At 34.8% G+C, this 14,699-nt stretch overlaps 1 protein-coding gene across 2 annotated transcripts; it reads left to right on the forward strand.

Annotated features, from left to right (window-relative positions):
- Window positions 1-11,168: 11,168 nt before the first annotated feature.
- LOC145137298 (PHD finger protein ALFIN-LIKE 7-like) lies at window positions 11,169-13,913 on the forward strand. 2 transcript variants are annotated; one of them, XM_079071437.1, is made up of 6 exons: window positions 11,169-11,402; window positions 11,509-11,617; window positions 11,740-11,772; window positions 11,960-12,188; window positions 13,042-13,171; window positions 13,449-13,913. In XM_079071437.1, the coding sequence occupies exons 2-6, from the start codon at window positions 11,521-11,523 to the stop codon at window positions 13,725-13,727; spliced, it is 768 nt and encodes a 255-aa protein (XP_078927563.1). In that variant the 5' UTR covers window positions 11,169-11,402; window positions 11,509-11,520; the 3' UTR covers window positions 13,728-13,913. The 2 variants fall into 2 exon arrangements, with proteins under 2 accessions (XP_078927563.1, XP_078927564.1); XM_079071438.1 differs by having other exon boundaries at window positions 13,452-13,913.
- Window positions 13,914-14,699: the final 786 nt, after the last annotated feature.

The following is a 14,699-nucleotide window of genomic DNA, read 5'->3' on the forward strand; positions in this document are numbered from 1 at the left end:
TCATGAACATACTATTCTCAAAAGATTATCCATACAAATTGTTGGGGTGAAGTGCAACCCAAATGGACCATGCCGGGTCGGGTCAAGTGCATCTCAAATAATGTTATGGACTTAGAAACCTTATCCAACATATACTTGAATTGATAGTAACGCAATCCTTTTGGGTTGCCCTCAAGACTAGCGACTGGGAAGGATGATTTTGGAGAAAGAGGTTGCTTTATTAATTTGATTAATAATTTGAAATAAGTAATTTATTAATATATTATGAGAATAATATATTAATTTGAAATAGTAATATTTAATTAATATTTAATCAGAAATTAATTAGAATTAATTTTGGGATTAAAAGAATTAATTAAAAGTGCAGGGACTGAATTGTAATTGTTCAATAGTTGAGAAAGAGGCAATCTAGAACCCTCCATAGGCCATGGACGGTTTTCCTAGAGCCTTAGCGTTTCTAGAATAGTCTCTAATGGATAATCAAGAAATTGGATAATTACCCGGTTTAAAATTATCTTGGACTTGAGCTTATTTAGGGTTTCCTATCTCCACTATAAATAAGGATATAACCCTAGTATTTTCGGCCACTTCTTCCTAGAGAACTCCAGCCGAAAATTTTCCTCCTATCTCCTTCTCCATAATCTCCTTCAATTGCTAGTGTTGGGTGTGATCCATTAGAGGTGTGACAATTGTGACACTTGTTCTCAAAGTCTCAACAACATTAAGGGATTGGATTGTTATTACTATATAACAATAAAATGTATGTTTTATAACCCCAATTACGTAATTTTGATTATATACTAGTGTTCTAGGGTTTTTACATTGTTGTTCACATGGTATGTTCAATTAGAGAAAATGTAGATCAAATTTAGGGTTGCATGCACACATAGGATTGTTTGTTATGCTCAAAACTCATCAGTGGTATCAGAGCGTAGGTTTTGTTTTCTATTGAATTGATATTAATGTGAACTTGAACTAGGAGGAGAAAACTGAATCGTCATTCTGTTCATCCAACACACCGTGGAGTTCATTCAACACGACGGGTTGATCTGCGAAATCGACCCAACACGGCGTGGTGAATGCTCACCACGGCGTGTTGAACTCTCAGATCCTAAAAATTCGATTTTTTTAATTATCTCATCGATTGATTAGGATAATTACCTTAATATTGTTTTAATTGGATAAAACTGAATATTTTAAAAATGTAATTTGATATCCTTATCTTGAATTAATGATTGGTTTTATTTTTTAATTTAATTAATTGAATATTAATTTTGAAATTTTAAAATATAACCTAGTATTTTTGAAATGTTTTAAAAATACACCCTTATATTATATGTAACATTAAAAGTCAAATATATATATATATATATATATATATATATATATATATATATATATATATATATATATATATAACAAGTCAGTCGAACCGCTAGTACGCCTCATTCATGAAACTGATCTATAAGGGGGGTATAAGGAAGTTGCCTATAAAATGGTGATTGAATGGGCGTCCACTCTCACCCACCGCTTCCTTGATTGGTGGAGGGTCGTTAGCCGAACGGGTTTGATAAGACACTTAATCCTCATTAATAATTATAATGATCTATAAAGTAACTAAATACATTTTTTTATAAAATTCTCAATCTTAGTTACTTTAGGAAAAAATGTGAAATTGTATGATAATTCATGAAATTGCACATTGCACTTAATTGGTCGTTAGTGGAGCGTGTGTAGTTAACCGCACACTAATAGGGACTAATAAACAGTGGCAATGAGTATCTCATAAATTATCATTGATTAATGGAGCGCGTGTGGATAACCGACACATTAAAATGAGATGATAAATGACATCGAGAGTACCAAGCTAATTTGCATGGTTATTCACATCTTGTTTGTGATCCTCGGTATCCCAGTCACAAATGGAAAAGCATAATCGAGATTAAACATGCCATTGAAAAGTTCAATGATTCTTAAAAGATCTAGGAATTTCATTCAAAACCTAATTCGTTCAAATTTCGTTTTTGATGGTGAAATTGGTAAATCGTCATTTACCTACCTTTATATAATTTGCAATTAGATTACGACATCCATTTTCTAAGCTGTAAATTATTTAGTTGGATCCTAGCCTTGATATTTCATTTGGGTGTTATATTGAGGATTGTTCTTATCTAACTGAAGCTTTCTTTTCTACTCTTTCAGATGTCTACTCCTACTGATGCTTCTAGTTCCTCTTCCAACAACAACAACTTCTCTCTATTGAACATATGCGTAAAGGTGCAATTGGATGGCACCAACTACAACGATTGGATGCACAACATCAAAATGGCGCTTCGTTTTGAGAATAAGGAATATGTCCTCAAGAAACCACTCGATGAGATCGATGAAACGAAGGCCACTCCTAAAGAAGTAGCTGCCTACGAGAAACACAACAAGGATGCAACCAAAGTTGCTTGCATCATGGTGGCAACAATGACTCCAGAATTGCAGAGACACTATGAGGATTACTGGTCGTATGAGATGAACAAGGACCTTATGGAAAAGTACCATAAGCAAGCTCATAAAGAGAAGTATGAGGTGTTAAAGTCCCTCATGGCTTGAAAGATGAAGGATGGTGAGTCTGTAAGCAACCACGTTTCGAGAATGCAACAATACGTGGATAGGCTCATCAAACTGAATGTGAATTTTGATGAAGAGTTGGCAATCGACATAGTGTTGAAATCTCTTCCAAGTTGTTATGATCAGTTCATATTGACCTATCATTTGAACAACAACGCAACTACTTTGTCACAATTGCACAACCTCCTTCGAACAACTGAAGCGGGAATGAAGGGAAATGATGTTGCCTCCACTCCTACTGTTGCTCCTGTTTTTGCCATTGGTCAAGGGAACGGGAAAAAGAGGAAAGGCCTCCTAAGCTAAACTGGAAGGGAAATTCCCAAGATGGGACATATAGTAGTGGACCCAAAGGAAAGTCCAAATTTGAAGCTCCCCCTGTTTCCGACCCAAAGGAGGCCACTTGCTTTTACTGCAATGACAAGGGGCATTGGAAATGAAGTTTCCCGAATACTTTCAGGAAATCAAGGATGTTAAGGTAAATCCAACCTTGGCATGTATTGACACTATTTTATCTAATAACTAATCATATTCTCAGTCTTAGTTCCTTGATACAACATGTGGGTTTCACATTTGTTCTGACTTGCAGGGGCTAAGAAGAAGTGATGATGTGGAGCATGGAAGGATGAACTTGATCATGGGAAATAGGTGGTCTTCACCTGTTACCAAGATTGGAGTTTATAGCTTAGTGCTTAATAGTGGGTTAGGGTTAGATCTATTAAATTGTTGCTACTCGTCATAGATGACATGAAACATCATTTCATTTCATGCTTTATTTAAACAAGGTTTTAGATATTCTTTTGATGATAAGAATGGTTCTATTTTTGCTTATAAAAATGGTGTGTTTTATTTTGAAGCTTTACCTTGTGATGGTGTGTATGAAACTGTAACGATTGTAGACAATTTAGGAAATAGTGTTTTTCATATTGATTCGTCTAATGGTATAGACAAAGCGTGCTTGTGGCATTGTCGTCTTGGACATGTTAACAAGAAACGCATGGCCCAACTCCAAAAGGATGGAGTGTTGAAATCATTTGACTTAAGGACAGATGATACATGGAGTCTTATTTACTTGGAAAGATGACAAAATCACAATTGACTGGTTCTTGTGAAAGAGGTGAAGAATTGTTGGATCTCATACACAGATGTGTGTGGGCCCTTCAAATCCACCACAAGGGATGCAAATCGATTCTATGTAACTTTTACTGATAATTATAGCAGATATGGTTATATCTACTTAATCAAGCATAAGTCAGAAACCTTTGAGAAGTTCAAAAAGTTTAAACAAGAAGTCGAGAATCAATTGGGCAGGAAGATAAAGATGCTTAGATCCGATAGAGGCGGTGAGTATCTTAGTATCGAGTTCCACGACTACCTCAAGCAATGTGGAATAGTTTCACAATTGACTCCTCCTAGAACACCACAACTTAATGGTGTAGTCGAGAGACGTAATCGGAACTTGTTGGAAATGGTTCGTTCCATGATGAGTCGAGCTTCACTTCCAATCTCCTTATGGGGGTATGCCTTAGAGACTGCTGCCCACATTCTTAATCTTGTCCCGACAAAGAAGGTTGCAGAAACACCTCACGAGATGTGGACAGGGAAAGTTCCCTCGTTAGCACATATCAAGGTTTGGGGTTGTGAAGCTTTCATTAGACGAGAGTCACACGACAAGCTTGAACCTCGGAGTGAGAGATGTATTTTCATCGGCTACCCACAGAAGTCCTTTGGATATTTGTTCTACAAACCTAGTAAGAATGTGGTCTTCGTAGCATAAAAGGGAGTCTTTCGAGAGAGAGAGAGAGAGAGAGAGAGAGAGAGAGAGAGAGAGTTCATATACGAAGAGGACAATGGGAGTACCATCGATGTTGAAGAAATTCAAGAGTCAAACGATGAAGGAACCTCTAAAAATGCTATGACTCAACCTGAGGAAGAAATTCCAATTGAACCAATTGATGAATCGTTACCTCTTTGACGTTCCAGCAGAGTTAGAATGCCACCTAAGTTTTATGGTTTCCATATTACTACATATGGTGATACATTTATCAGTGATAGTACACTAGTAAATTTGGATGAACCTTCTAACTATAAGGAAGCTGTGGTGGGCCCTGAGGCTGCCAACTGGAAAGAGGCAATGGATAGCGAGATCAAGTCCATGTATGACAACCAAGTTTGGAATTTGGTTGATAATGTACCAGGTCGTAAGACAATTGGATGCAAATGGATCTTCAAGAAGAAGACTGACATGGATGGAAAGGTACACACTTTCAAAGCTCGACTGGTTGCGAAGGGCTTTACTCAAACCCTAGGGGTTGACTATGATGAGACCTTCTCACCAGTAGCTAAGATTAAATCTATTAGGGTAATGCTAGTCATAGCTACATTTCATGACTATGAAATTTGGCAGATGGATGTCAAAACCGCTTTCCTGAATGGGAAGTTGGCTGAGGATGTTTACATGAGTCAGCCAAAGGGTTTTGTGGATGCTAAGTACCCCAATAGAGTGTGTAAGCTTGAGAAATCAATCTATGGATTGAAACAAGATTCTCGCAAATGGAATCTTTGCTTTGACGAGAAAGTTAAAGAGTTTGGCTTCTCTATAAGTGAAGATGAATCTTGTGTATATGTCAAAGCTAGTGGTCAAGAATATTCTTAAGTATCTGCGAAGAACTAAGGACTGGGTCCTTGTTCTTGGTGGAAGTGACAACTTAAGAGTAACCGGGTATAGTGACGCCAACTTTCAAACAGTCAGAGACAACTTTCGTTCTCAATCTGGCTGGGTGTTTACCCCTAATGGAGGAGCAGTAACCTCGAAAAGTTCCAAACAAAAGACGGTGATTGATTCTATCTATGAATCAGAGTACATAGCAGCAAGCAAAACATCGAAGGAGGCTATATGGTTGAAGAACTTCATCAGAGACCTTGGAGTTGTTCCAGTCATCAAGGAGCCAATGGAGATTTTCTGTGATAATGAAGGGGCGGTTGCCTTAACGCAGGAACCAAGAGATCATGGCAGATCAATGCATATCGACAGAAAATACCATCCCATTAGACATAGAGTAAAAGAAGACCACCTCGTCGTGAAGAGGGTATCGTCTGAATAGAATCCAGCATATCCACTCACAAAGGGTCTGAGTAGAATTAAGCACATTCAACATGCTAGGAGCATTGGTCTGAAGGATGATATTAGTTTTAGTAGTTAGATAGATATTTAGAAACTTGTAACAAAATAAATGTAACTGACATTTGATGATTAAATAATAGAGAATTATTTATAAGGGTTGTCTGCTATATTTTGTCAATTGTTTATTATTGTGTTTCAATTTTGCATATTTTACTTCCAGAATAATTGGATTATTCAAAACATCAAAAGTCGATCATACTTTTGGAAGTAAGTAATGAATCAAGACTGTCATGAATTAGATTGTAGATTGTCTAAAGGGTTTTTAGACATAGTAATGGTTTCCTGCAACATTCATGAGTACTTTGAAATAGAGATTTGAGTATTGGATTAACCCACGCTCAGAGAACTACTTCATGGAATTTATCACGAGTAATTCTGAGACGATGATATATTATAATCTTTAAACGGAGATATATGAGTTGTTTACGAGTTGGTTATGCATTGATAATGTGTAAACGCATCAGTAACTTGATGTTATAAAACGTGTTGTTGGGCATGATTTGACAAGTAAATAGTGCAAGAATATAAGTCAAAGTTTATCTATTCCTTTTTCCCTAACGAGAAAAGCGATATCTTGGGCCCCTTGATGATTTGGTATTGACTTATAGTGTCGGGCCCGGCCATGACTAAATTGATGTGTTCGATTAGTAGTTCTTTTTCATTACAAATCAGAAATCGGGAAATAAAGTATTGGTCAATGAGGATTATATGATCACTTAGGACACGTAACTGACTAAGTCAAAGTTCGACGGCGGCTTTGAGAGCTACAATTTGCTGATCGATTTAGAAGGATATACTAGCAACTATAGTTATTAGACTTATCCAAGTGGGAGACTGTTGGATTAGATGTCTAAGCCCATAACTATAATTGGTATATACTTGAATTGATAGTAGCGCAGTCCTTTTGGGTTGCCCTCAAGACTAGCAACTGGGAAGGATGATTTTGGAGAAAGAGGTTCATTTATTAATTTGATTAATAAATTGAAATAAGTAATTTATTAATATATTATGAGAATAATATATTAATTAGAAATAGCAATATTTAATTAATATTTAATCAGAAATTAATTAGAATTAATTTTGGGATTAAAAGAATCAACTAAAAGTGTAGGGACTGGATTGTAATTGTTCAATAGTCAGGCAAGAGGCAATCTAGAACCCTCCATAAGGACATTGACGTTTTTCCTAGAGCCTTAGGGTTTCTAGAATAGTCTTTAATGGATAATCAAGAAATTGGATAATTACCCGATTTAAGATTATCTTGGACTTAGTCTTATCTAGGGTTTACTATCTGCACTATAAATAAAGATATAACCCTAGTATTTTCGGCCACTTCTTCCTAGAGAACTCCAACCGAAAATTTGCTTCCTCTCTCCTTCTCCATAATCTCATTCAATTGCTAGTATTGGGTGTGAGCCATTAAAGCTGTGACAATTGTGACACTTGTTCTCAAAGTCTCAAGAACATTAGGGGATTGGATTATTATTACTATATAATAATCAAAGGTATGTTTTATAACCCTAATTATTTAACTTTGATTATATACTAGTGTTCTAGGTTTTCTACATTGTTGTTTACATGGTATGTTCAATTAGAGAAAACGTAGATCAAATTTAGGGTTGCATGCACACATAGGATTGTTTGTTATACTCATAACGCATCAGTTTGGCTTCTGATATTTGTATGAAAGACCAGGGTTTGGCCCCTCACATTTTCATGGAAGACCAGGAATTGACCATTGGCAATGGTATGGAAGACCATGATTTATCCCCTGAAACTTCTACAAGTATAGACCATGATTTGACCCATGACAGAAAGTGATTGTAGACTATGATTTGATCCACAACATTCATGTGGGGTTGAAATAGACCCGTTGTATGTATGGTATGTGGTATTTTGGGAAAATTACTAACCTTTGTGCTTACAATTTTGTGGTTTATATATTTCAGGTACTCCTGGTTCCAAGGGGAAGGGTCTGACATGATTGCATCGCATCCACAAGAGATTTCATACTTATGATTTTGTTGTCACTCTGATGTTATTAGAAATACTTTTGATACTACCGCTATATTGAGAGTAATGAATGAATGTTTTGGGTTTATTAAAACAAAGTTTTATCTAGTATTTTTGGGATGTTACATAAAAAAAAGGAAAGCCATAGAATTTAGAAAGCGGGTTTCCATTTCCTACCAAAACCCTTTCAATCCTACTCGCTGTTTTCTCATCATCAATCCATTCGATATACCGTCATCATTCTCCTCCAAGATTTATGGTAATGACATACTAACGGGTGACATTCTACACCCCATGCACATGTTAACATAAACACCAAAACATGAAGCGATAAGGATGGTCGCATATTTCGGGGGGTGTGTAAATGAGCCATGATTCCCTTGATTAGTTTAGGTTTGCAGGTTGTAGTCACAACCGCTTCATATGTTCTATCATGCTGCAATGAAATGAAGTTAAATTAGGCCGGTGCTGCATGTTTCAGACTAAAAGGACACCATTTCGAACTATAATCCTGTGTTCTGGACACCATTCCGGAATAAGGACAACATTCTGAACTTTATTTTGGAACGATTTTTGACATTCCAAAGATATTCTACATATTTCGGAACAATTCTACGCCTTCCGGATTAGTTCAACATATTCCAGACTTATACCGGACGAAATCAAAAGTAGTTGTTGTTGTTATTATTATTATTATTATTATTATTATTATAGTTGTTCCAATAAATACATATACTCACATATAATCATAGAAAAAACCTAAAAGCAACTAAAGTTCAAAGGAAAAATGACTTATCATTGTAATCACATCAATTCATAAAAAAACCGAAATTTCTTATTTTTAACATATATTCACAAATAAAAACAATATAATAATGCCAAGAAACACATACCTATAAATTTTTTATCTCTTCGCTACTAGAAGAGGACATTCTTCGAAATTGATGTAGACCGGAAGAATGAGTATTGACTCCGAAATAAGGTCCAAAACAATGAATTCAAAACAATAGCCCGACATGTTACAATTTATATAGGGAAAATACCGGCAATAGTCAAAAAATCGGGGGTATTTTCAAAATTTAGACATGAAAATGGACATTTCCGGGTATAGACATGCATTCCGCGAAGGTAGCTCCGCGGAATGGCAAAATCGTAAATAATTTAGTGTATTAAAAAAAAACTCAAGATCCATTCCGCGGAGGTACAGTGGATTCCGCGGAGCTCCAGTGGATTCCACGGAGCTCCGCGGAGGTAGCTCCGGGGAATGGATCTTCAGCTTTTTTTTTTTTTTCAAATCCATTCTTCGGGGTTTATATTCATTCCCCCAACTAATTATTTTCAAGAAAAAATTATGATAGTATGAATTTTTCTTGACAATGTTTGGAATGAATGTGAGGTATTAGAGATCATTACATAAAAGAATAATTGTAGGAGATTTTTTTTTAAGTGAAGATCCTACTCCGCGGAATCCACTGTAGCTCCGCGGAATGGATCTTGAGTTTTTTTAATTATTATTTTTATTTTTTTAATACACTAATTTATTTACGATTTTGCCATTCCGCGGAGCTACCTCCGCGGAATGCATGTCTATACCCGGAAATATCTATTTTCATGTCTAAATTTTGAAAATATACCCCATTTTTTTTACTATTATTGGTATTTTCCCATTTATATATATGGACCGTACTACTGGGTCATATATATATATATATATATATATATATATATATATATATATATGGACCGTACTACTGGGTCATACCATTTTACCATTTTACTCGTTTACCTATTTTTAAATTCAAGTGTAGGATGAGCCGGACCGAATGATTATTTTTTAAAAATAATTTAAACTAGTTATTTTTTTTAACAAAACCACAAAAAATGTTAGATCACTCAATTTTCCATGTTTAATTAACATTTTATTACAAAAGTTATAAAAGAACTAGAATTCTTGCATAATCGATGTTCAAGTAGGGGTGAGCATGGTGCGGTTTGGTGCGGTTTTTGGCCAAAACCGAACCGAAAACCGCAACTTCGGTTTTTTGAAATTTAGAAACCGCACCGTTCGGTTTTTATGCGGTTCGGTTTTTTTTGCGGTTTTTTTTTGTTTTTCATTTTGCCTTTTTACTAAAACTCAAGTAACTCGGCGAGTTACTTTGACTTACATGAGGAGTGCTAATCATTTTTTGGAGATGAACCGATACCACCACATCTTGGTTTGAAATCAAATTACATAACCACTCATCCAACATGTTTCTAATGCTCGAACATAATACGAATTTAATATAATATTTGTTTCACATGTACATGTAATAATATCAATTAATGTATTCATAAAAATGATACTATTATCACTATTACTCTTCACATTTAAATGTTAAAAAATGTCATAAACATTTGTTATTGTAAATACTACTGACTGTATGCTTAAAAATATAGAATCATCATCTGATAGATAATATATATATTTATATTTATAGAAATTTTAATTGTCATAAGTTCTTGGTTCTTACAAATATCAACACTTAATATATATATATATATATATATATATATATATATATATATATTATATTAAAGTTGTGGAAGAAAGGAATAGTAAACTTATGATACTTTGTCCAAGTTTGGTCCCTTGATTTTCATATCCGGTCCCTATACTTCTTTAATTAATTTATTCATGTCTTTTTGTTTGTGTTCCATTCAACTTCCCATTTTTTGGCAGAATTGGTCCCTGTATTATTGTTGGAAGTTAGGAATACTAAATTTGGATGTTTTTTGGTAACTTTGGTCATTATTCTTTACCCATTTTAACACTTTTGGTCATTGCAATCAATATTTTTACACTTTTTTGGAACCTTTTAATATTTAAAGTTTGGCCACAAAACTTTAACGGTTTGACAACTTTGATCCCTTTTCTAAAAAGTTGCTAATTCCTACCCCTTTAATTCTTTAGCCATTTTCACACTTCTGGTCCTTGCAGTCAAAACTTTTACATTTTTTGTCCGGGGCAAAGCCCAGACTTTTCATCCTTGCACTTTCTATGTCTGTCATATTTATCAATTCGGAAATAACATTGAAAGCTTCTGGCCCCGCGTAGCGGGGGTAACCTTTCTAGTATATATATATATATATATATACGGTGCGGTTCGGTTTCTTGCGGTTTTTGCGAGACTACAAACCGGACCGCACCGAGTATTTTCGGTTTTTGCAAAACTAAAAACCGTACCATCGGTTTTCATTTCGGTTTCGGTTTATGCGGTTTTTTTGGTTTGCGGTTTGGTTTTTTCTCACCTATGTTCAAGCACTCATCAGAAGAAAGAGGTAAAGAAGATAAAAAAAAAAAAAAAGTAAAACAAAAGGAAAAGCCATAGAATTTAGAAAGCGAGTTTCTATTTCCTACCAAAATCCTTTCAATCCTTCCCGCTGTTTTCTCATCATCAATCCATTCGATATACCATCATCCTTCCTCTCCAAGCTTTAATTTCACATTTCCTCCTTATTTATGTATATATGCTTACATATTTGGAGAAGAAACCCTAGTTTTTTCATAAACCCCCAAATTTTATCATATTCGATACTTCTTCATCAGGTATCTTCTTAATTACTTCCGTTTTTTTCTAATTTTTTTTCCCGCATACCTATGTAAGATGATTGTCGTCACGCCTTTGTTTGTGGGTTCGATATTGATGTGACAGGTTATCAATTAAATGGAGGCCATGGCGCAACCGATACCCAGAACAGCAGACGAGGTTTTCAACGACTTCAAAGGAAGAAGAACCGGTTTAATCAAAGCTCTTACCACTGGTATGCTCTGTTTTTTTGTTTGCTTTCTTTCCGCTGATGTTGTAGTTAAAAATGTTTTTCTTAATTTTTGAAATTCGTTATCTGGATTTCGTACTGATCTTTAAGCTTTTTTGATTTTGCAGACGTTCAAAAGTTTTATCAGCTCTGCGACCCTGGTTAGCTCTTCTTTCCGGCTTCTTCTACACACGAATCCATAACAATAATAGACACTCTCATCCCAAAATTAGGGTTGACATTAGGTTTTTAGAGTAAAATGTAGATATTTCCATGTACCTTCTTTCTTAGAGGCAATTTTGTTGTTATTTCATTTGTAGGTATATAATTTGTGTTGTTGTGTTACAGAGAAGGAAAACTTGTGTTTATATGGTCTACCAAATGAAGGATGGGAAGTGAATCTTCCTGTTGAGGAGGTGCCCCCTGAACTTCCTGAGCCAGCTTTAGGTATAAATTTTGCTAGAGATGGAATGCAGGAGAAGGACTGGTTGTCACTTGTTGCAGTTCACAGTGATTCATGGTTGCTCTCTGTTGCTTTCTATTTTGGTGCTCGTTTTGGTTTTGGTAAGAGTGAAAGGTAATATTTATTTGGTTTAACCTAAATCAGATGCTCATATATCTTAAATTTCTCTTTCAAGTATTCTTTAATTTTCATTTCCCCTTTTTGTTACTTTTATCCCAAAGTGATTACTCACAGAATACACTCAATGATCATGACTGGCTCTCCCAAAAACTCCATTTTTAAGCTGCCCTAAATGGACCTAAGTAGAAGAATGACCAAACTGCCCCTGCCTTACCAGTTTGTTACATACTTGATACTTATCTTCTAACAGTAGGACCATAACTAATAGGTGTAGACACTTTTAAATCAGTTTTTATATCTTTTGAGTAAATTACATGAATCGTCCCTGTGGTTTCGAGTAATCTGCAACTTTCATCCCTGTATTTTTTTTATATCTTTGAGTAAATTACATGAATCGTCCTTGAGTGCTTTGATTTTGATTTTGTAGGTTTGCAAAACAAATTGGGGTTTCATTTGGGTTTATTTTAGTGATTTTATTCTTCATAGTTTGTTCAAGATTGCAGAAATAATCTGAGTTCATTTTATTAATTTTATTCTTCCGTGTTCATTTAATGATTTTAGTAGTTTTATCCTTCATGGTTTATCACAGTAGGGAGGAGTTTGTAATTTACTCAATATCTTTCATCACTAGGACAAGTAGCCATGAAGACTATTTAAGAGCAATGTTCTATTTTAAAAATTATATGTTTTTGTTAGATACTGCGACTATGGTGTAAGATTATTTTTATTACGTTAGTCAATAAGTTTTTAATGCTGATTGTTTCTAATTAAAACGTTAATACTCTTTTTCGCAAATATTAATTGGCCATGTTTAACAAATATATTAATGGTTACTTGATATCTTTAGGAAGAGGCTTTTCCAAATGATAAATGATCTCCCAACTGTATTTGAAGTTGTATCTGGAGCAGTTAAGAACCCTAAGGATCAGTCTGAAGTTCTAAACAATAGCACTAAAAGCAAATCATCTGGAAAAATGGTAAGCCCCGTTGGCTACACAACACATGACAAAAAATGCTGTATTGTACTGTGTTTGACATGCACTGAACTGAGACCGGAACTGATGTTGATGGGACAAAAATCGTAATCCTTTTGTCCTAATCCAAAAAAGTGGGACAGAGGCTCGTTCTCGTCTGTGAAAAAAGTCGAATGCAGTACAAACTGTTCCGTTGTCATAATGTCATGTCATGTCCTGTCTGTTTTTTCTTTTCTTTTTGTATTTTATTTTAACAAATGCCTGATTTTTTTAATTTTAGCAGTCACGGCCATCTGAATCAGTCCCAAAGGGGCTAAAAATGACACCACCACCGAATGATGAGGAGGATAGTGGAGAAGAAGAAGATGATGAACAGGGAACAGCTCTTTGTGGAGCTTGTGGTGACAACTATGCAACTGATGAGTTTTGGATTTGCTGTGATATTTGTGAAAGATGGTTCCATGGAAAATGTGTAAAAATTACACCCGCTAAAGCCGAGCATATCAAGCAGTACAAATGCCCAACTTGCAGCACCAAAAGGGCTCGACTTCAGGTTTAGGGTTACAATTATATATATATAAAAAAAGTATTTATGGCATTGTGGTTTGATTTTTAACCCTTCATTTTTACAATGGAACTTGATCTAGTGCCTGTTTTTGGTTAAGTTTATGGTACACGCTTAACTGTATTTTGATTGATGGATTTTTTTAAGGGTGAAAATTGGATTCTGCCTTTTCTTTTTTAATTTTTTTTTTGTTTTCTTATGATGTTGATTAAGCACCTTGCGCAATAACGTTTTGCTTTGATGTTTTTGTATTGGTGGGTTGATCTGTTGAAGCAATAAATCACATATGTTCATAAATAATACATGTTCATGTGTAGATATATGTATGCTTATTTATGAACGTGCCTATGTTTAGACACAAAATGTGTATAATTTGGTTGTGTTGAACCTGACTTATATTTTACTTTACTACTAGATTTTGTTGTAATTGTTTATAATGTTATCTAAACAATTGTGAACCACATAAATTCCATAATGTAGATCGATAAAGTCAACCTAAAGATAATGAAAACAGTGGTATGACGTATCAGTTTGGTAAAAAAGAACTATCGGTTTCCTTTATGTATGAAAATCATATCAACATTCCCAATAAAAAAAGCTGGTAGTTTTAACATTTTTTGTGATAATTAAAGCAAACTGATTGGACTTGAAGATTTTGACAGAGATTTTATATTATAGCTTTTGAGTTCACACAATACCGATGTGCTTTCTATAGATATTTACACCTGTTCCCAAGTCAAAATTAACCGGGGAAGCGGAGAGAAAATAAGAGAATTGGAGAAAAGAGTCGAGACTATAAGAGAATTGGAGAAAAGAGTCGAGACTGTTCCCAAGTTTATTTTTTGGAGTGATTTGAGAAGAAAGGAAAGGAAATCACTAACATTCTTTTCTCTCCTAATCTTCCTTCCAAATGGGAGAGATTTGGAGAGAAGATAATCATTGATTAAAAAAATTCCTATGATTACC

This window comes from Lactuca virosa, chromosome 9 (assembly GCF_052849685.1).
Source record: "Lactuca virosa cultivar CGN04683 chromosome 9, Lactuca_virosa_CGN04683_v6, whole genome shotgun sequence".
Taxonomy (NCBI): Eukaryota; Viridiplantae; Streptophyta; class Magnoliopsida; order Asterales; family Asteraceae; genus Lactuca; species Lactuca virosa.